The sequence below is a fragment of the Canis lupus genome, chromosome 34 (genome assembly GCF_048164855.1).
Source record: "Canis lupus baileyi chromosome 34, mCanLup2.hap1, whole genome shotgun sequence".
Lineage (NCBI taxonomy): Eukaryota > Metazoa > Chordata > Mammalia > Carnivora > Canidae > Canis > Canis lupus.
Window position 1 is genome coordinate 9495383 of NC_132871.1, and position 23155 is coordinate 9518537.

General features: G+C 46.4%; 2 protein-coding genes and 1 long non-coding RNA gene across 10 annotated transcripts in view; 2 read left to right on the forward strand and 1 right to left on the reverse strand.

Annotated features, from left to right (window-relative positions):
• Nucleotides 1-9811, forward strand: part of PDE11A (phosphodiesterase 11A) — a 405439-nt gene extending 395628 nt beyond the window's left edge. For 6 of the 8 annotated variants that reach the window (XM_072811251.1, XM_072811254.1, XM_072811253.1 and 3 more), the window contains one exon: nucleotides 9659-9811. In XM_072811251.1, the coding sequence (XP_072667352.1) occupies nucleotides 9659-9796 (138 nt within the window). In that variant the 3' untranslated portion in view covers nucleotides 9797-9811. Of the gene's footprint in view, nucleotides 1-21; nucleotides 7892-9658 lie in introns of those variants that run through there. The other 2 variants (XR_012023878.1, XR_012023877.1) reach the window with 2 other exon arrangements.
• Nucleotides 9812-13275: 3464 nt separating this feature from the next.
• LOC140624411 (uncharacterized) lies at nucleotides 13276-18608 on the reverse strand. Its single transcript, XR_012023894.1, has 3 exons — nucleotides 18513-18608; nucleotides 18069-18166; nucleotides 13276-17753 (listed from the first exon to the last, which is right to left on the reverse strand). It is a non-coding gene; the product is annotated as an uncharacterized lncRNA (long non-coding RNA).
• A 121-nt stretch (nucleotides 18609-18729) lies between these two features.
• Nucleotides 18730-21111, forward strand: LOC140624403 (intraflagellar transport protein 70A). The gene has a single exon (XM_072811259.1). The coding sequence runs from the start codon at nucleotides 18972-18974 to the stop codon at nucleotides 20967-20969; it is 1998 nt and encodes a 665-aa protein (XP_072667360.1). The 5' UTR covers nucleotides 18730-18971; the 3' UTR covers nucleotides 20970-21111.
• Nucleotides 21112-23155: the final 2044 nt, after the last annotated feature.

The following is a 23155-nucleotide window of genomic DNA, read 5'->3' on the forward strand; positions in this document are numbered from 1 at the left end:
GGTGGCATTTCACTTTTACAGGGACCTGCTTCACATCTTGGAAAGAAAAGGATCTCTCTAAGTTATTACTAGTACTATAATCAGCTTCCAGGATATTAGACATCGCTGCTACAAACATCAGTGCTATAACTTGGCCAGACATGCCCTTAGGATTCTGGTTATAGATCTGAAGCATTCCTACATTGGATCCTAATGGGCTCCTGTGCCCTCATAAGAGGCATTACCTCCGTGGCTTTCTCATCTTTACTGCTTTTTGGGTGACTAACTGGCTCCAATTTACAACTGGCTCCATTTACATCTTACCGTCTCAAATATCACTAAAAATTTTCAGAAAGAGCAGACGATATTTTTTTGGCATTTGCAAAATTTGGACACAGCCAATCTGCTACTGCTGAGTAGTAACTGATCTACGAAGGAGCTATCACATACATAGGAAAAGAGTTTACTCAAACAGAGAAAGCATCTCACCCGATACGACAAACATGGAGTAATAGTGGATTCCCAGTAAGGAGAAGGTAACAGTCAGTCGCTATTTGTCCTTTCTCCCAGAGCTCACCTAGCCCCGCAGGGAAAATCCAGGCTACGTGGATGTTGACCCCCGACTCCTCTGAGTCATCTTCCTTCCTTGGAAGCTGAAACCCCATAGGCGTGATGACTTCGCCACCTGAGGGAGTTGGCATACACTGTTAGCCTTTTCTGAGTCCCCATAACCTGGCAGGCTAACAATGAGCAACCTTTTAAAGGGTCGGTTTGGCAGACTCCCGGGGTTCAAAGAAGAGAGAGAGAACTGCTTAGCTGGTCTCTGCCCAGGGAGTGTCAGCAGCAACTTTGTGTGCTGAGGAAGCTGAAACTTCCTTGTGCCAGCCACCAGTTCAAAATCTGGTGAGAGGTTTCAATCTCAAGTAATTCTGGGGGTGACAGAGAAAAATAAGTGACAACAGCCAAAGACTACTTGGAGCTCAGAAAACTCACTCAATTAGTCTGAGCAGAAATGGGAATTGATTGGCTCAGGTAACTGGGGAGCGGAGAGGCACAGCTGGTTGGGTGGCATAGAGCTAGAGCCAGGGCATTTGAAGGAAACCATAGACGTGTCCCCTTTTCTCTGCCTCCGATGTATGTTTTGGCTTCATTCTCTACCGGGCTTTCCTCACGCGTCCTGGCAGCTCTAATGTCATGAGTCTATGATAGGTTTTATCACAGCAAAAGAAACATGAAAAGGAAAACCTCATTTCCAGCAGTTCTAGGTTGCCTTGGCCTGAGCCACAGCCCCACTCCTATACCAATCGCTGGGACACTCTTGTTGGTCAGGCCTGAAGTGCGTACCTACTCAGAGCACATGGAATGGGTTCTATTAGCAGAGGAACAGTAAAGGGACAGTGTATCACTTCTGCTGTCTCTTACAGTTCCCTCATAACCCACTGTCATAAGAAGTTAACTCATAATTCCCCGAAACAAGTAATCAGCTGGAATTCTTGGACACTTGCACGGTGTGACAGAAAGTAGAGAGACCTACAGCATGACATCCATTCTCTCCATTAGGGCTGCTAGTAACAGCGATCTGAAATCATAAAAGCCTAAACAAACTAGAGACTTCTTTTTCTGTCTGATTCAAAACATATCCAGAGAAATCCACTCTGTACTGCTATGGTAAGGTAGTTCCATAGCCACCAAAGACCCAGGCTCTGTTTATCTTTCCTTAGCACATGGCTGCCATATTCAAGATCGCCTCATCGTCACAAAGTGGCCACTGTAGCTCCAGCCATCATGTTACTATTCCAGCACCAAGGAGATAAGACCAAGATGTCTTCCAGCTGAATAAACTCCCATAATAAACTAAGCTCGGGGGAGGCTAAAAATGCATATTGGGAAGGCAACTAGCGATCTCTGTTAGATTGGAGAGTCCCGGCAGAGTAGATGCCTCTGTCCCCAAACGGGACGGGAGTCCTAAGGCTGTCGTGCCCTTTGAACTCCATGGCATCCTAGCCTGGGAAGAAGCCAGTAGTACGCGGTGCCCGGCGTAGTTCTGTGTTGTAACATAGGTAGATGGTTATCATTAACTCTCTGACTTTGGCGAATTACACACTTAAGATTTATTTTAAGGCTGGTCTCTTTAATGTGAATGTTTAAAAACATTTATTCAAAGAAGTCTTGGCTGGCTTCTGTGCTCCCCATTATTGTTTGAGTATTTGTTTTTCGAAGCAAGTTTTAAGATCTGCTGGAAGCCTCCTGTGGTAGTTAATACATTATCTTAAGCAATTTAATGCAAATTAATTTTTACACAACCTTGAGTTTCAAAGGCCATTGAACTGGGGAGAGAAAGAGTGAGGTTTAGGAGGAATCTGTTTGTGCCTCCCATCTGGACCCCACAGCCAGCTCCATCTGCTCTCACATGTCGTAACTAACACTTCGGCTACTCCCCTGCCAAACACACACACCATGTGGAGTTCGGCTCTTTTTTTTTTTTTTTCCTTAGGAAAATGTTAGAAAGATACATAGCAAGATGTGAATTTCAGGCTTTCTAGAAAACTTGATGGGATTATTTGGGCATTTCAAAATTCTGCTTTTGTACCATGACCCAAGTTTTCCATTGGCTTGTATGGGTTATTTTGTTTTTTCTCTTTTGTTTCTGGCTTCCATTCTCTTTTAATGCCACAATTCTCTTTTTCTGGTGGAGTCTTCCAGCACGTGCATATCACACGGGAGCCACTGAAAGGCTCAGGGCAGAGAGTGGTGAGCTGGGACCTGTGGCTACGAGGTGGATAGTCGGGGGGGAGGGGAGGCCAGCACCCCCCGTGGGAGAGGAGCAGGTTAGAGCAGTTGAGAAGATGACGGTAATCTAAACCAGGGTTGTGGACGTGGCAAGAAACTGACACACAAGGACACTTGGGAAGCGGGACTGACGGAACCTGGTGATGGTTTGAATGTGGGGGGAGCGGGAGATGTCATGGGTGACTCAGAGGTTTCGGGGCTCAACAGGTAGGCGGAGGTGATAATGCTCAGTTCCCTGAGAGTAAACTGAAGGAGGAGGGTTTGGAGGAAGGTGACAAGTTCAGCTCTGGACCAGCCGGTCGCTGTCCCTGGCCTTTATGGGGCGACATACGAGTGGAAGGCTGGCAAGCCGACGTGCTTCTTAGCCAACTGCAGCACTGCCGCCTGGCGTGCAAAATTCAGGAACATGGTGCTTGAATCAGGAATAATCTTAACCTTTGGGAACCAAGAAATGAAACAGTCCAACAATTTAAAAGTCTGGATTTGGAACACCTGGGTGGCTCGGCAGTTGAGCACCTGCCTTTGGCTCAGGGCGTGATCCTGGGGTCCTGGGATCGAGTCCTGCATGGGGCTCCCTGCATGGAGCCTGCTTCCCCCTCTGCCTGTGTCTCTGCCTCCCTCTCTCTGTCTCTCGTAAATAAATAAATACAACCTTTTAAAAAGTAAGTAAAATAAAAGTTTGGATTTGCTCCCACAGTTGGCCACTTCCCTCTGAAGGCACACACCTTAAGGAGAAGCCTCCTTTGTTCCCCCAGAGATACTCTGGCCTGTCCCAGGAGTTCAGGGGAGTCTCAGGGCCTGCCGCGCTTGCATGCTCCTTGCCCCTCCCGTGGAAGGTCTGAGCAGAGGTGACACCAGCTGGTCCTGTCATCAGTGCTTTTCTATTTCAAGATACCAACCTTCAAATGGGCTTCTTGACATTTTCACTCAGCAAGTAAATAGTCATGGTAGTGAAGTAATCATAACTTCCCAACGGGGATATTGCTTCAAACAGATAGTGGAGATGGGCTCCAAGTCTGATTTTATTTTATTTTTTCCAAGTCTGATTTTATAGTTTATCCAAAAATTGATATTAAATACTTTTTTTTTTAAGATTTTACTTATTTATTTGAGAGAGAGAGCAAGCGAGCACAAGCAGGGGGAGCAGCAGAAGGAGAGGGAGAAGCAGGCCCCACTGAGTGGGGAGCCCCATGCAGGGCTTGATCCCAGGACCCTGGGATCATGACCTGAGCCAAAGAGAGACACTTAACCCTCCCAGCCACCCAGGCGCCCCAAAGAAATACTCTAAATTCATTCTTTTCTACCATGTGTTGTACCTCTTAGTTTCTGAATATTTCTCTTGGGTAAGGTGGGAGTGGGGAAAGGCAGAAAATAGTGTCTTATTGCCAGCACTCTGGAAATACACAATTCAACCATAGGAAGTAAAAACCACCTTCTCTTTTCGGCCTTTTAGTTTATTTTTTAAAAGATTTTATTAATTTATGCATGAGAGACAGAGAGGCAGAGACACAGGCAGAGGGAGAAGCAGGCCCCATGCAGGGACCCCGACGTGGGACTCGATCCCGGGTCTCCAGGATCAGGCCCTGGGCTGAAGGCAGGCGCTAAACCCCTGAGCCACCCGGGCTGCCCTCTTTTCGGCCTTTTAAAAAAATAAATGAATAGCCAGCTCAGATAACTCCCCCAAAGTTTTGAAAAGGTTGGACATTTTTAAGTTCAAAGACAAATGTGGTTTTAATTTGCTGGTGCTCCTTTATGCCCCCTTCCAACAACAGAGGATAGAAGTAATGACTTTTTCTACGAACATGGCTTTCTCTTTGTTTATTCCCTTGTCCCACATCTGCCCCATGGATCCAGCAGTTGAAGTCCAAGAAGTGATTGCGGTCAGCTAATAAGCACACACTGGGCCAGATGATAGCAGATGTGGATCATGATAGCAGGGAGAGAGCAGGGCCAGACTCTGACTCCTCGCAGCTTGGCGAACTGATAAAAAAAACATGGTCTCAGGAATAATGGTAATAAGAGAGAATCCTATATTCATTTCCCAAGAGGGTCATTCCGGCATTGTTTTTATAGCAGGATTCTATAGCAGGTCACGACGTCCTGACCCCACTGACAGCCACTGGCAGCAGCTGTCGGAGCCGTACCCTCTCCTCCTGCCCCTGCTCTGTGGGCAAAGCAGAGGAAAGGCTCTCGGTCCCCAGGGTCACTGTGGGAGGAGCTGGAGACGCAAAGATGAAAGGCCTTGTTTCCACTCTCCGTGGGAGCCCATGGGATAGTACCCCAAGCAGAGCTTAGAACCAGGGATGAGGGACCTCTAACTGCCGGCCGTGATAAAGCGACAGGGGAGAAAGCATGAAACCACAGTGTGGTTGAAACAGTCAGTGTGCAGCACAATATGGGGATTCTGGAGAGAGGGGAGCAAATGAGGTGAGCCCTACAACTGTCTTAGCTAACTACGAGACAGCTTCCACGGAGGGAAACACGGGCAGAGCCCCAGCGGTCTCACTGAGCGGGGGTCTGGGGAGGCCAAGCAGGCTGGAGGTCCCAGGGCAGAGGACCAGAGAAGAGGCAGCTACCAGAGAGAGAGAGAGAGCGAGAGAGCGAGCGTGTGCGCTCCAGAGATCTGCAGCGTGAGCTCCAGTGCTGTTCACCACATGCATATGGGGCCCTGGTCAGGCTGAGGAACAAGTACAACAATCCCCAGAGCTCACATAGGCTGGGGAACAATCCATGCTCCCGCCAGCCAGAATATTAAAGAGAAACCTTGAAACATCGGAGGAACCGTGTGTACAGTTCCTTTATGTTGTCTCAGTAGTGGACCCAAATCAACCCCAGACTAAAGGCTGCTCTGGACCAACCTAGCAAAGCTGAAAAGCAAGCCTCAAAAGGACCAGACTATTTCCAAGTAGCCTAGCTGCATCCCAGAACAAGACTGAAAAACGTTTAAAGAAATGCCAAAATAAATAGATGAACAAGTAAAAATCCAGCATGCAACAGCATCCGATTCACAATGGCTGATATCCAGTCAAGAATTACCAAGCATGCAAACAAGCAAGAAAACCTGGCCCAAAATAATGAGAAAAAATGAATCAGTCAGTATAGACTCAGAAATAATATAGATCATAGAATTGACAGAGAAGGACATGAAGACATTTATGTCTTATATGTTCAAAAGGATAGAGAAAAGATCAAGCATGATAAGCAGAGTCATGGAAGATATAAAAATCATCCAAATCAAACTTCTAGGAATGAAAACTACAACTTTTCAGAGGAAAATGACAATAGAGTGCATTCACAGCAGATTAAGGTCTGCAGAAGAAACTCTCAGGGTCATAGCAGTCGAAAATTAGAATTTGGTCCCTCTCCTCTCCCTATACTTCAAGTGCTAATTTCTACACAGTACATTTGGGCTCGCTCAAGCATCATAATGATGTTGTTCCACAAAGTTTTGATTTCACTCCGTCTCTAAAACATACAAAATGGTAGAGGAATCAACTTAATTATGCACATACACATACATACATTGTCTAGAGTGCATTATATGTATACATATACATGTTATATGCATACATATATATGTATATATTTATATATATATGCTTACACATGCATAAAAGGTTTCTTGAAGGATACCCAAGAAATCAATAACTTTGGTTGCCTCTAGGGAAAGAAACTAAGTGTCTGAGGCAGGCGTGAAGGGAGATTTTACATTGTACCTCTTTTGCCCTTCATATACATTGGACTATGTGAACCTATTATTTATTCAAAACGTAAATAAATGGGGCAGCCCTAGTGGTGCAGCGGTTTAGCGCCGCCTGCAGCCCGGGGTGTGATCCTGGAGACCCGGGATCGAGTCCCACGTCGGGCTCCCTGCATGGAGCCTGCTTCTCCCTCTGTCTGTGTCTCTGCCTCTCTCTCTCTCTCTGTGTCTCTATAAATAAATAAATAAATAAATAAATAAATAAATATCTAAAAAAAAACATAAAGTGTGGAATAAACCGTACCTGCTGGTCAAGGGGACTCAGCCACAGAGTGAATGGAACCAGGAAGGAAGTGGGGTCCTGTGACCACTTGGATGACTAGATGCCCAGGGCTGTGTTCCGGAGAGGGCACGTACCAAGGTGCTATCTGTGGTGGACCTGGCAGGATCTGGGAGCCCCCGTGATAGCCATACAGTTGCCCCAAGAGATAATAAGCAGCACATCCCAAGTTGGGTTTTTTGGCCAGTCCCAACCCTGACCTACGTACGCCTGCAACAGCACACGAGGCATCAGTCCCACGCTGCTCAAGTAGATTCCGGCTTCGAGGCCCATTAGGTAGACATTACGAGGATATAGATTTCAGCTCCAGATAAGGAACGACATTCTAAAATCAGAACAACCCAGGAGTTCATCGCCTCTGGACACGTTTAAAACACGTTGTAGTTTTCATTGAGTTCCGTTGCATTTATACGGAGAGTGACTAGACAGGTGATAACTGTCCCCTTCTCTTTTGCTAAGTGAAGAGCAAGTCAAACAAGACTCGTGAACAAGTAGCATTTGCACAGAACTCATCAGGTGTCTCTGATGAGAAGCTTTTAGGCATATCCATATCTTTCTAAATAGCGTGAGCAATTATCTTACTGACAGCACAGGATGGGATTTTTGCTTCCTTTACCTAGACCCAGCACCTGCCAGAGGAAAACGATATTCTAATACGGCAATTCCGTGTTTAATTAAAGAGAATATGAAACAAAGAGAAGGAATTCTGAGAAATATGTACCGCACCCCTCCACACCCCCAGAAAGTTTTTTTTATTCACCACAAAGGTAGCAAGAGGGAGAACAAAGAGCTAGATAAAGGAAAGAAATCTCTGTTTGGGACTAAGCCAAATAAACTTAAATGGTTTAAGGAATAAATTGGTGGAGTAATTCGAATCATGGGCAGGTGCTATGAATGTAATTTAGTAAATGCTCGGGAACCTGCCAAAGAAGAGAAAAATGTGTTGCTTTTGAGATCATTTCCCAGCAGCTTCATAAAAGAAAACTGATTACAGGAATTTAATAAGTAAAACAGAGCCAGAAATATAGTAATCAAATGAGTTTTTAATTACATTTCAGGCAGAAAAAAATTCCAATTTGTGCTCCTGGGATTAAAAAGAAAATAAGTTCTAGAGAAATGCTTTTGTAGCAGGAAAATAACATAAACACTAATTTCCATAGGAATTATAGTAGTCAGTTTAATTAAAAGGCTTGATCAGAGTGAAAAGGAGCCAGTGCCAAACTATACTAAATAAAACCGTGGCATCGTTGCTACCCCACATGGTTGTCCAAATAAAAACATTGTGTATGGAGCAGAAAGCAGTAACCTGCATTTTTCTCGTGAAAATAAAGGGGATTTTGATCACTACCTGAGTTATTATGTTGCTATGTTTTGTTTTCATATGGAATAGCTAATAAATCTGGTTTAAAATTAAATGCTGGTTGGTGTGATAAATACCACTTTTAAGAGAGAGAATATGCTCCGTTTAAGAGCCATCAGTGTGAGGGGACACCACTTTAGCCAAGTTGGCGGGCTCACGGCTCAGTAGGATCCCTGGTCACTTCTGGGCTTTTCAACACCCGCTTAACTAACATCTCGTTGCATTTAAGTCATATCCTTTCATACTCTGGAGTGAGGGTTATTTGAGGGGATAAATCAGGTCTCACCGGTGATCTGCACTCTACCCTCCACACGAAGGCCTGTTCTTTGTGCTGGGAGGCTTTGCTGTTGAGCAGCCTCTAACCACAAGTCCTGCGTGGAGAAGGCTGTTCAGGAGGTAGGCTGAAATTGCAGTGGATTTGGGGTGAATGGGACACACCTGCAAGGTGTCTACACGGAGGGGGGGGTATGTTTGGCTACAGAACGCAGACCCAAGGCATGAAGTGGGCCGACTCCCTTTCCATGGGCTAACACCGCCACAGCTCCATGGTCCCTGCTCTATTCATTACTGGGTTCCATGACAGAGGCCACCCAGGTTTTACAAGGCTGGAAGTGTATGCCATTAGAGAGTAGGGGACTCTGTTTTTTTAAATAACAAAATTAAGTAAAAGAGAAAATATTTAGGAGAGTCCTGCAAGTAGGGCGTGGAATCCTTCATTAGCCTCATGGTGAGCTGCCTCACCTGCACCCCCTCTTCCCTCCTCCCCTGGCTGCAGCCTGGCCCCTTCCTGCCCACTGCCTTCCCTCGGGCCCATCTCCCTACGTGTTCACATCCCCATCTGTACATTTAGCACAGCTCAGCTCCCCCATCTTTGGTGTGAAAAATGAACACCTCTCGGGATGTTAACAAGCCTTATTCAGGTGAGTCCACCCGGAACCATCCGTGGTGGACAGATGTAGCTTGGTAAAAACTTAACCTCGTGGTTTATTGGGGCACCTGGGTGGCTCCGTGGTTGAGCATCTGCCTTTGGCTCAGGTCATTATCCTGGGGTCCTGGGATCGAATCCCGCATCAGGATGTCTGCTTCTCTGTGTCTCTCATGAATAAATAAAATCTCAAAAAAAAAAAAAAAAAGTTCATGGTCTATTGGGATGTGGAGGTCTCCACGGTGGGCAACAATATACACACTCATAGGTGGAGCTGGATATTCTGTGCCCTACGTGTCCCAGATTTGTGTGATGTGGATTGAACACAGGGTCACCAGCTACCTGGCCGCCCCCGGGGGCGGGACGCAGCCGCCGTCTCACTCCGTCTTCCCCGCGGGTCCCCGGGAGGAGCCCGTCGGCCCGGACAGCCCTGGCGGCCCGCTCCCCCGGCTCCCCCGGCTCCCCCCCCCGCTCCCCCGCTCCCACCCTCCCCCCGCTCCCCCCGCTCCCCCGCCCCGGGGAGGCCCGGCCTCTGCTCCACCTGTTTCCTTTTGTTTGCTCCAGGCCTTGGTGAAGGTCAACGCGAAGCTGAAGCCCATGCTGGACTCGGTGGCGGCGAACCGCGGCCAGTGGGAAGCGCTGCACCGGGAGGGGCTGCGGGCGGCCGCCCCGCCCCCCTCCCCCGCCGCCCCCCGGCCCTGAGGCTCCCGCGTCGCCCCCGGCTCCTGCGGCTGCGGGCGGGCACGGAGGGGGGCGGGGGGGCAGCAGGGGCGGGGGCAGCGCGCCCGGCCCCCCTCCGCCCCCCTCCACTCCCCCTATCCCCGGGCCCGGCTCGCCCCGCCCAGCGCCCCGGGGCTGCGGGGGGCGAGGCCGAGACCCGGCGCCGGGACGACGAGCCGGTCCTGCAGCCCCTCGGCCGCCCCGGGAGCCCCCGCAGCCCCCGCCCCCCGCATCCAGCCGGAGCAACGCGGGCCGCGGGCCGGGAGGCGGTCTGTGCCCTGCAGAGGTATCTTCTCTTGTATCCTAGAGCTTCTAAGGACGGAGCAGAGCCTTCAGAATCGCCTGAGACAGAAACCCTAGTATCCTCACAAGTACCAGTCATTCCTAGGTCTCCCCCCAAAAGGCCCACAGTAGGGAGACCGCAGACGCGTTTCTGTGACTGGCGTTGATCCGTTTGTGACACTGCAATTGGGGTCCCCCTTCCCAGTTTTTTAAAGACTGAACCTTGGCTGTAGACCAAGTCTTCTCCCAGGAGGAATGGGTTACTAGACCTTCATTAAAGGAGGCGTGAAAGGAGGCCCACAGCCGGCTTTACCACCAGTGACACGGCACTTGGGAGCTACTCCCAACGGCAGGGGCCTCCCGGGGACACAGCAGAAGCACCGAGACCTGGAGTCCTCTTAGGGATAAGATTTTGTACACCACTTAAGGTTCCCACCCAAACCAACCTAAAACCCAATGCAGTGGCCCCCAATGTTTGATTTTTCCTTAAGTATAGGAAACAATAGTCTGGCCAGAGGACAAATACTCTCCGGCAAGCTTGGTTTCTAACAAGAATAAACTGTATTAGATTGATGCAGTGACTACAGAACCGCCTTGCTCCCCATTTTACATGAGAGATTGAGGCCGTGGTTTGACTCGTCCAAAGAACACTGGACTAGAAGCTACACTTCCCACCCTGGCTCTGGCACGACTGATAGCGTGACTTTGGACAAGTCACCTAACTCCTCCCGGCCTGCTGAATGACATTACGTTAGGACAAGATTTTCAAACATATTTGAACCTTAGAACTCTTTGTGCAAATAGATCTTACAAGGGATGTCCAAGATATAAACATCTAAAAGCTAAAAATTCGCTGTTTGAAGCCAAGCTTGGGGGGGCGGGTCCAGAACCCTTCTAAATTCTCCTCTCGTTGGTTCCATGCATGGTGGTCTGGAAAGGGGCTCTGAGGAGTTGGAAGATCCCTGGAACCTTGAAGTCCATTCCAGCTCTGCAAAATCCAAAGTTCGCAAGCCATTTTTGTTCTTGTTGTTACCAGTCAGTATCAGTTCTTACCTGGACTATTCAAATATTAAAGAAACAGGGGCCACGTTCCACAGAGAGCCCTGCTTCCCTGGCACACGGTAGGCACCCCGGAGGGGCTTAAGGAATGGGTAAATGAAGGTACCAAGACGAAGTGAGGGAAGAGCAGGTATTGGTAAGGAAGGCTAAGAGCCTATATGGCAAGAAAGCAAGTGAAGGAAAATTACAAACCAGGCAGAGGGGGAGAAAAAGAGGAAGACGAGGACGAGAAGCAAAAGACACCCAAAAAAGAAAAGATACTGAGGCAAAGTCAAGGGTCAATCCAAACAAAGAAAAGTGGCGCTTCTAACCCCCCACCTGAGGATACAGCATCCTGTCACCAACTGCTTAGGAGAGAGGAGGGGGGAGCGGAGCCCGAACCAGAAGTTTCCTGGCTCCCCTCCACAGCTGCCTCTGCGGGGGAGGCGGGAGGAACCGGGGGAGAAAACGAGTACAGGGAAAATTGCCATCCGCAGAGCAGGTAAGAGGAGGTTGTTCAGATTTATGGGTTTTATTAAGCCAGTTTTCTGAATCACTCTGCTATAAAGGAAAATAGCTTCTGCGGCGCGGTCTGGCGTCCTTCAGGTGAGGAACAAAGCGCCGCGGAGTTAGGGACAGACCCTGGTCGGGCACGGAAGCACTGCAGGTGTTCCTGGCTGTTGGGCCACATCACGTTTATGTCACGAGCGGGAATTGAAAATCAGTCCGTGTGAGGCAGAGATGAACCCACATCTGTTATCCTCCCCAACAATAAATAAATAAATAGCCCCGACAGACGGATGCCAGGCTATCTGGAGCAAAATTTTAGAGCTATGTGCTTTATGACAAAGCTAGACCCGGGGTCCGACGGAGGCTGCAGGCAGCGCGACACTGCGGCCGCCCTGAGCGTTGATGCTACATGTTGCTAAGGGGAACATAATTTATAGCACAAACCCTACGGCTTCCACTAAGGTTGAGCTTTCGTCTCATTTTCTTGCCTTTTTATTGGCTTCACTGCACGGTTGCCAATAGCAACACCCACTGGTAGCAAGGGGAGTTCAACACCATCGCAATCTGCCATACACTGGAGCCCTGACAATGTCAACCATCAATCAAGTAGCTGTTTGTAATTGCCTCCATCTATTTTTCCTGTCTCGAGGTATCTTTCCTATTGTGGGTCAAAATTCAGAAACTGCTGACTAATGCCATGGGTCTGTTCCTCAGAGACCATGAGGCAGTGGAAAAGGACAGCAGTGCCCTCCCTGTGCAACCCCAGGGGTGAGAGGTTGAACACTTGCAAGTTTGAGATATTTTTAATCCCTTTTCTAAATAATGCGTAATTTTCCAAGACTCTGAGGTGTGGTTATCCAACTACTCTGCGTTTTTACAGTAAACATTTTCTCAGTCCTTATTATTGTTTATTTCCTACTGGAGGAAGGCATTTGAAAAGTGAGCCTTCTTATAAAACCTCCAACTGACCAGATCATGTTTGCTTCCTCTCTTGGTCATTAATGGCTGAAATGATGACTTCATCCTACTTTCTCCGTGTGATGGATTTTTTCAGACATGCTATTTATTTTCTTATTAATCAATATGTAGATTATACATACACAACCCCCAGTGTGGCTCACGATCCTGGCCAAGAGGGAGAGTGTGCAGACCATAAAGGGCACCACACAATGCAGAGCAGAGGGGGGCTCCCCCCTGACTTGGCCACCAGCTGGACCTGTTCTCTTGGGACCCTTCAGGTCGTGGGTTTTCCAACTGTAAAAGAAAGATGCTGGCTTTTATTCAGTTCCCTTCTATACTGGAGGACCAAGCTGTATTTAATTTTTAAAGTGTTTTCCACATAATTGTCTTACTTACTCTTCTTAAATAAAACAGGACCAAACCTAAAGGAGGTCGTCTTCTAAAGACAGAATAAAAAGTTACATATATGGGTTAAATATAAAACAGCCTTACTACAGATAGATCTGAGCCTGCCTCTAGTGATCATGAAAAATATGGTCATCAGGACAATTTTTTTTAAATACACCCTTTTACTTCATAAAGGACAATTTTAGATTATCTCACATCTAGATATCCCACAAATGGCAGTCACTATAATTTAGAAGTCAATTTATGAAATGAGTCAAATGCAATTAAAATTGTATGTGTTTATTTCTAAAATCTGAGTGGTCTATACATTTATAGGTATTTTATATTTACATACACATTGGGTTGGATTAGAAATCATCTTTAAAATTTTGTTAGCATAATAACATTATCTAATATTAACACTACAGGAATTCAGTTGCTTTTTTTCAGGTATCAAAATTTATCATACTTTATCCACTTACCTTAGGTCATTAAACAGAGTCTGCTCAATTTACTTTGCCGTACAATTATTTTAAAATCCATTTCTCCTGCTGACTCTTAATGAATTGCAGAAAGATAAAATACAGTCTCGTCCCCAGAAATAGTGTCAAACAACTTCCTTCAAGCAGGACAAAAATCTAAACACATGGGGGGAAGATTTAAATCTAAAGAAAAATGTCTGGGCTGGAAAAAATAAAAATTCAGAGGATTCATTAAACAACAGAACAAAACCTAATTCGGGACCCTGAAAACTCTGGCAGTGTCAGTGCAGGGAGGTTTCATTATCTGCTTCGGAGCAAGTCTCTGAAACAGTTGTTCTCCTGCTTGCTGTAAAGATCTCCCCAAATTCAAATGCAGCAGGAAATGTAAAGGGTGAGCCTAGCCACGAGCAGGCCAGAATTTCCTAAGTGAGCAGTAATAGAATCAAACACAGAGATGGCAGAAACAAAATGAAGCATGTCCAGGGAACGTCATGAGGAGCACACGGTTCAGCAGTGCCTGGTGTCCTGCTTACACTATTTGTTACCACCTTTTTCCTCAGCTAGTAATTTGGGGTTACCTCTTCTCTGATTTAATTTTGAACGTTCTCGCATATTTAGCACATCTCTCAACAAGGCTAAAGATCAGTTTATCTGTGTAGCATATATATATATATCTATATATATATATATATCTCCAATGTTGTTGAATGAATACACTGGCCCAGAAATATGTTAAGTAAATGAAGTATTTGCTGTGTCAAAAATGTGCTATTCGAAGCTATCATCTTTGTGTTCACTTTCTGTGTGTATATATATATTATTAGGATCTCAGTGTTTTCTTTAGATTTAGATCAAATCACATTTAGATGAATGAGAGAGAGAGAGAAAGGGGTGGGGAGAAGGGAGAAGAAAGAAACAGCATAGTTTAGAAATGAGAGACTAGGTTTTGTTAAGTCTCATTCCCAGGGGGGGAAATTGCTTTTGCCACTTTATTTCGATATACAATAGTCTAAAAAGGATCCCCTCTGGATTTGCTTCCTAATTATTACTGTTTGACACAAAAGAAGGGAAATATGTCTTCAGTTGAGTTGTTTAAAGTGACTCTCTTTGTGCATATTTGCCAGGCTGATGTTTCATTGTAAGAATACTACCTTACAGATTGCGTGGCCATTTCCCAAGCAACTAATTCATGAGTTTGAAACAGTCTGCTTTTAGAAACCTAAATATCTTTGTTTTTAATAAAATGTTTAAAGTTTCACTAAGCCTCTGGAATAATCTTTCTCTCTCTGAAGAAGGGTGATTTAATGACTGGAAGAGGCAAGCATGCATCTGAATACTGACGATTTAAATTTTGACTGTCAATATAGCCCATATGAGAAGGATACTGAGACCATCCTGTCCATGGAGCATTTTAAAGATGACAAAAGGTTCTTCGAATTATTGAAGATTTTCTGGAGGGAGAAGAATCTGCAGGCGAATGTGGGTTCGTGCGTCCGTTACAGATTGCTCGAATTTGCATGGGCAATTACACAGGGGGATCACATCAATGCAGGGCTGCCAGCCACACTGACGCCACACAATTACACAACGGCTTCGGTGCTTAAACTTTAAAATTCTTACACCATTGTGCCTGTTCTATTAGAACAAACTGCAGCAAATGATCCAAAGCCAATTCAAATGACTGGAGAGGAGGTGCCCAGGGGGAGCGAGCGAAGAGGTGCAGTATGGCCCCTACTGGCCAGCCGAAGCAATTGCCAGTCCCCACGTGCTGGCTGCAGCAGCCACAGGCTGCTTTTTGTGCTTTGCAGCCCAGGATTTTCCAATGGGGCCAAGGGTAAGAGTCACCTAATTCACAGAAGGGCTGTGAGGATTAATGAGGGAAGTTAGGCAAAGCAGGACCTGGTTCTGGTACAGAAAGTACTGCATAAACACGAGGCTTAGAGTAGCTCTTTGGATGGTTGGCTGCTTCCTTTAAATGCCAGTATCCACAGTTGTTCCTTCTCTACTAATTCCACTTATAAAACTATAATGCTATTGTGTTCTCCCTGATAAGTTAATTTAGATAATAACACTGTAAGCACTCAAATATAAGCTACTTGATAAAAAAAAAAGGTATATCCAAGAAGGAAATCTAACTAAAATATTAATAAAGCTGGGGATCCCTGGGTGGCTCAGCAGTTTAGCGCTGCCTTCAGCTCAGGGCTGATCCTGGAGACCTGGGATCGAGTCCCACGTCGGGCTCCCTGCATGGAGCCTGCTTCTCCTTCTGCCTGTGTCTCTGCCTCTCTCTCTCTCTCTGTCTCTCATGAATAAATAAATAAAATCTTTTAAAAAATAAAATATTAATAAAGCTGAAACTACCAGCAAAAAGAGAGTTCACAATGAGACTAAATGGCTTACTATCTGAGCATAAATGTCCCCAAGTGTTAATTTGGTATGCAACCTTTCCAAAAGTATTAAAAGACTGAACAGATGCTCCTAAAAGTCAATTCCATTGCCAATTTGGCAGTAACTTATTCTTTTTCCCTGTTTATTGTTGAGAGGAAACAAGGCAACTGAGCCCCTGAAACTGGCCATCCTGAAGAAAATGTCCTGCAATGACAGGAAAACAGAAACAACACCTGGCAAATGGTTTTGCAGAAGGTCTTCCCGTTATCAAGGAAGATGTCTGCCCAGAGCTGTGTAGTTGAAATGTTCAGAAATGACCACTTTACCAATAGGAAAGGATCACACTTGCAGGATAAATAAGAAATCCTACCTTCCAACTGTTTTACAAGCCAATAGTGAATAGATTATACATACAAACAGAACAGGATTTGATCATCTCACATTCTGGCAGGCAGAAACAGAAACATAAACATATGAGGAACCAAGTGTCACGCTTTTAGCTCCTACACATTTTGCAAATGAAATTCTTCTACATGGTAAACATCCCTTCCTTATGCAGCAAAATCCATCGAGTCCAACACCATTTTCTCAAAGCCTGGTTTCTTTCAACAAGGCACTAAATCATTTTATTGAAACCACCAAATGTTTTCTTATTGTTCAGAATGGTACGATACATTTACCTTTTGATACATGCTCCAGTTTTCAAGATTGTTGGAAACAAAATGAGCCTTTATGACATTTTATAATATTCCATCCCGTTTACTGCTTTCCAGAATTTCTATCATTAATTAATGGGCCTTCTTTTCGCCCCACCTCAAAAAAAAAAAACTAATCTATTCCCCAACTGCCTATCAGAGACTAAATAAAAGTCAGTCTATCACAGCAGCAGTGATGGTCATGCCAATTTCACAGTGTGATTTGTGCACTCATTTCGTTTTGAAAATGACCCTGCCCTCCATCTGTCTAAACCGAATGTCCTGGGCTTTTTTCAAGCCAGTCCTCGGGAGCAGCAGCACATGCAGTAAGGGGGAAGACACAGAGCAGCCTGCCTCCTGCCCCCCTCAGGTGCCACACCCACAGATGGGTGCCAACACAAAGGGGGGACCCCAACTGATGCCTGAAGGGATCAGGAAAATTTGGGGCAAAGCAGATAGTCCTTCTGTTTTTCAGCTTCCAAGAAGCCATCCGAAGGTGAATGCTTTACATGATACAACTCTGAAAAAAAGACTGACAGACCAAAGATAAAAAGGTAGTTTCCTGGGATCCCTGGGTGACTCAGCGGTTTGGCACCCGCCTTTGACCCAGGGTGTGATCCTGGGGTCCCGGGATGGAGTCCCGCGTCCGGGTCCTGGCATGGAGCCTGCTTCTCCCTCTGCCTGTGTCTCTGTCCCTCTCTCTCTCTCTCTGTGTCTATCAGGAATAAATAAAATCTAAAAAAAAAAAAAAAGGTAGTTTCCCATTTCTATATTTTTCTGTTATCTTACATTGATTTAACAGTAACTTACCCAAAGTTACAGTTCATACCTAAGGATTTTAAAATACTGAGCCTGAGTTCCCAAGGGGCAAATGTAGGCAGGCAGCCCAAAGGTGAAGATCCTCCCACACTCACCCCACAGTCATTGGGCAGCACTCACCAGCCTCTGTCAACCCACATACCTGCTGAGGCCAAGGCCCTAAACGGGTGCACGCAGAGGCTGCGTTGAAAGAAGCGTCTGAGCTACAGCAGTCCTCACTGGCTTTTCTCAGGGTATCCTAGGTGTGCGAGAGCCCTCACCCAACCCTCCGAAATGTGTGCGGTCCGTTCCCCTCTCCGTATTCATGCGGCGGCAAGTTCCTTTTCTGGCCCCATGCGGAAGCTCACAGCTCTGCCAATGTCTCAGCAAGAGGGAAGACTGAACATACATAAAGTCTACTGTTTTCTGGTGTGAACAATGAGAAACCTGCAGAAGTCTCCTCCTAGATACACGGCGTGACTAGAAGCTACACCACCTCCACCCACTAATTACTTCCTAACGTGTGTTCACAGCTCCAATTCGGATCTGAAACTCCGAACTTCTGCTGCCCGCACCGACTCGGTTGGTTGGCTGAATGGAGCAAAATGACACGAATGTTCCATTCTACAACTTGGCCCCACACACTGGGCTCCTCCAAACTCCTCTCTGGGGGTCACATACACAACGAGTTGTTTACCAGTCACTATTTCTTACCAAAACTAGGTGTCAGATACCATGGCACAGCGGCTAACTCCCTGGCTGTGCGGCCTTCAGCAAATAACCCACACCTTCCCTGAACGCAGATTCTTTACCTGTAATATACAAAATAGGAGCGGATATGAAGATTAGAAAAAAAAAATGTACCGTAATGACCTAATAAAGTGCCCACGTGGGCAGCCCCGGTGGCGCAGCGGTTAGCGCCGGCTTGGCCCAGGGCGTGTCCCCGGAGACCCGGGGTCGAGTCCCTCGCGGAGCCTGCTCCTCCCTCGGCCTGGGTCTCTGTCTCTCTCTCTCTCTCTATGTCTCTTATGAATAAATAAATAAAATCTTTAAAAAAATTTAAAAAACAAAACAAAACGGGGACTAGAGACACTTGGACCTAAAACCGGATGTCCCAGATAGCAAGAAAACAGTCACAAAACCATTTCCTACCGTCACCTGTGAAAACGACAAAAATAAGGACTTTTGGTCTCATATCGAACGACACAGGCGGCGGCCCCCAAATCTTCCCGAATATCGGGGCGGGGGGCGGGGGGCGGGGGGGGAAGGGCAACCAAGCCTCCTCTCCCGGGCTCTGGGTCGGTCCCGCGAGACTGCGCCCCAGCATGCAGCGCGGCCACGCACGGGCTACGCCGCACCTGGAGTGGTGCATGCCGGGAAGTGGAGTTTTCGTCTCTGAGCAACGTGGACGCGTTTCTTTAGTCTTCCGTGACTAACGGCCTTAGAGGCCTAAAGTCTTGGGGGACGGCAGTAGTAACTGAGAGGCCACCTTCACTGATGGCTTTTAAATCCTAAGAGGCTTATTCAGTTACAAAGTACCTCCCGGCCCGCAGCGGTCCGTTTCCGGGCGGCTGGTTGCCATGGCAACCAGCACGCCCCAGCGCCGCGGCGGCGGGCATGGCCGGGCTGGGCGGCGCGCACGTCCCCGATGGCGAGTTCACCGCCGTCGTGTACCGGCTCCTCCGCGACGCCCGCTACGCCGAGGCGGTGCAGCTGCTGGGCGCCGAGCTGCAGCGGAGCCCGAGGAGCCGCGCCGGCCTGTCGCTGCTCGGCTACTGCTACTACCGCCTGCAGGAGTTCGCGCTGGCCGCCGAGTGCTATGAGCAGCTGGGCCAGCTGCACCCGGAGCTCGAGCAGTACCGCCTGTACCAGGCCCAGGCCCTGTACAAGGCCTGCCTCTACCCGGAGGCCACCCGCGTGGCCTTCCTGCTGCTGGACAACCCCGCCTACCGCGGCCGGGTCCTCCGCCTGCAGGCCGCCATCAAGTACAGCGAGGGCGACCTGCCCGGGGCCAAGAGCCTGGTGGAGCAGCTGCTGAGCGCGGAAGGCGGGGACGACAGCGGGGGCGACGGCGAGCCCGACGGCCAGGTCAACCTGGGCTGTTTGCTCTACAAGGAGGGACAGTACGAAGCCGCGTGCTCCAAGTTCTTCGCGGCGCTGCAGGCCTCGGGCTACCGGCCCGACCTGTCCTACAACCTGGCCTTGGCCTATTACAGCCGCCGGCAGTACGCCTCGGCGCTGAAGCATATCGCCGACATCATCGAACATGGTATCCGCAGGCACCCGGAGCTCGGTGTGGGCATGACCACCGAGGGCATTGATGTCCGAAGCGTTGGCAACACCTTAGTGCTTCACCAGACCGCCCTGGTCGAGGCCTTCAACCTCAAGGCCGCCATAGAGTACCAACTGAGAAACTATGAGGTGGCCCAGGAAACCCTCACGGACATGCCACCGAGGTCAGAAGAAGAGTTGGACCCCGTGACCCTGCACAACCAGGCGCTGATGAACATGGACACCAGGCCTACGGAAGGGTTTGAAAAGCTACAGTTTCTGCTCCAGCAGAACCCCTTCCCCCCAGAGACCTTTGGCAACCTGCTGCTGCTCTACTGTAAGTATGAGTATTTTGACCTGGCGGCGGATGTCCTGGCAGAGAATGCCCATTTGACCTACAGGCTTCTCACCCCCTATCTCTATGACTTCTTGGATGCCATGATCACCTGCCAGACGGCTCCGGAAGAGGCTTTCGTTAAGCTTGACGGGCTGGCAGGGATGCTGACCGAACAGCTCCGGAGACTCACCAAACAAGTACAGGAAGCAAGACACAATAGAGACGATGAAGCTGTCAAGAAGGCAGTGAATGAGTATGATGACACCCTGGAGAAGTACATCCCCGTGTTGATGGCCCAGGCAAAGATCTACTGGAACCTTGAGAATTATCCAATGGTGGAAAAGATCTTCCGCAAATCTGTGGAATTCTGTAATGACCACGATGTGTGGAAGCTGAACGTGGCTCACGTCCTGTTCATGCAGGAAAACAAATACAAAGAAGCCATCGGTTTCTATGAGCCCATAGTCAAGAAGCATTATGACAACATCTTGAACGTCAGTGCTATCGTGCTGGCTAACCTGTGTGTTTCGTACATTATGACAAGTCAGAATGAAGAAGCTGAGGAGTTGATGAGAAAGATTGAGAAGGAGGAAAAGCAGCTGTCCTACAATGACCCCGATAAGAAAATCTACCATCTCTGCATTGTGAATTTGGTGATAGGGACACTCTATTGTGCCAAAGGAAATTATGACTTTGGTATTTCTCGGGTTATCAAAAGCCTGGAACCTTATCATAAGAAACTGGGAACCGACACCTGGTATTATGCCAAAAGATGCTTCCTGTCCTTATTAGAAAACATGTCGAAACACATGATTGTGCTCTGTGACGGTGTTATTCAAGAATGTGTCCAGTTTCTAGAACAATGTGAACTTTATGGCAGAAACATACCTGCTGTTATTGAACAACCCCTGGAAGAAGAAAGAATGCACCCTGGAAAGAATACAGTCACATACGAGTCCAGACAGTTAAAGGCTTTGATTTATGAGATTATAGGATGGAATATGTAGTAATGTCTCCTAATGGCATTTATCAATCAATCTGTATTGGTTATCTGTATTTGGTCTTCCGTGTGTGTTTATCTTTGGCATCTTTACGTGTTACATAATGAGCCTGTACACTTGAAACTATAATAAATATTCCATTTAAGGAGCCTTTCCATTTAATTGAGTAAGGAGCACACAGTATGATCTAGCTCACTTTGGAAATCTCTCTGCCAGTAATCACCAGGTTTTGCCCTCAAGCAACAGTTGCTAGAGTGACATGTTTGCATATGCAAGTAACCCTCCATAGTAGTTTATATCCTAATTTTAGACTAAGAAAGAATGTATCATGAGCCAATGAACTGTTAGACTGAGTATGTTTGCATTCCTGGTGACTGCTAGGTCCAGGATGGTCCATGGCTGGACCTTTCTTCAATCAGCAACAAAGATTGTTTATGCCATCCCGGGATAGACGTCTGTCTAATAATACCAATTGTGACCTTAACCATATACGTCCATTCCATCTTTTTAGTTCTGTAAACTCTGGATCTCAACTGAGTCAAGTTTGGGCCTTGGCCTAAGCTCTTGTGGAAGTACAAGTACTAAATGGATGAGAATTATCTTCTTGGTTCTTTTCAGGTTATGAGGTTTGGTCTGTGGCAGAATTTTTCTTCCATAATTTGGTTGATTGGTTGATCTTAGATTTTATACAGTATTTCCCCTCATCTTCCATTTTTGGTTTTCCAGGACTGATTATGCCTCGTTGTGAATAGTGACAATCAAATATAAAAGCTTTCTAATGTGTTCAGCATAGGGAACAGGAAGCACCGAACTGACAATGAAAAGACTAAGGTATGAGTTCCAGACCATCCAGTCAAGTTTTACCTTCAGAAATTCATTTACCCCTTGACTGCCCACATTCATTTGAACTATTAAATGCTTTTTACAATTACTTCTGGCTCTAACATCTGATGCTGTACAACCACACAGAAGAAAGTTGACTACATTATGACCTGGATATTTAAACAAGTCATTCAGGAAACAAAGTCTATAATTACTTTTCAAACAAATGCTTTCTGGTATTTGGGCTTACAGTAAATGTTAATCCATTAGGTAAATATTTGTTATTTTTTGTTGGATGCTACAACATTTGATCACTACTAAGAAATTTGGATTTTGGCCTTTTTCTACTTGGATCTTTTTCTTTTTTTTAAACTACATAGTTATTTATTTGATTTTTAAAAAAAGATTTTATTTATTTATTCATAAGAGACACAAAGAGAAAGAGAGGCAGAGACACAGGCAGAGGGAGAAGCAGGCTCCATGCAGGAAGCCTGATGTGGGACTCGATCCCAGGTCTCCAGAATCACAGCTGGGCTGAAGGCAGGCACTAAACCACTGAGCCACCCGGGCTGCCCAGATCTTTTTCTTATGACTCTCAATATGAATATATAAAAGGCAGTCATAAATAAATAAATAAATAAATAAATAAATGGCAGTCCTTATTTTCTTCTATAGGTTGTGCAGAAATTAAGAATTTTGTAAATATTTATAAATTATTTAATCCTCTTACTCTTTTAGTTTTATCCATTAATTTATCAATTTGGTGGGAAGGGGAGATTTGCTTTTAATTCTTCCCAAAAAATGTTACACCACAAATGATATGTAAATGATATATACTCCAGGAGTTTTATTAACAGGCTATTATAATATGCATTTTTAAATCAATTATTCTTAAAATAATTAGAGCTTTTCCTGCCCAAGGTGAAGGTCTCCAGCTGCCAGTCTGCCAGTAGTCTGGAAACAGAGGAACAGGTGAGGTGAAGATGAAGCAGAGATGTAGCTATGTGATTTACTTCACAACCCACCTTGGATCCCCTTCATGTCCAAATCTCAGTAGTTAATCAAATGTCTGCTGCCATTAACAGAAGAGAAGTAATGGATAACAGAGTGGAAGTAGCAGATGCCAGAGCTACTTCTGTAACTAACTCACCAAATCAAATCATCAGTCCTTGCATCCTTGTTTTATTTAATACAAGGAGGAGAGGTCATGCAGACTTTCCAAAAGGACAAAGCCACGATGAACAGGAAGGCAATCTCCAGTGTATTAAAGCTTTCTCTTGGAGTGTTTTCTTTTTCTGCCTTCAAAGGGTCTATTTAAGAGATAGTAGTGTTTACTGCTACAGAGTGTATCACAAGATAAGAAATGAAAA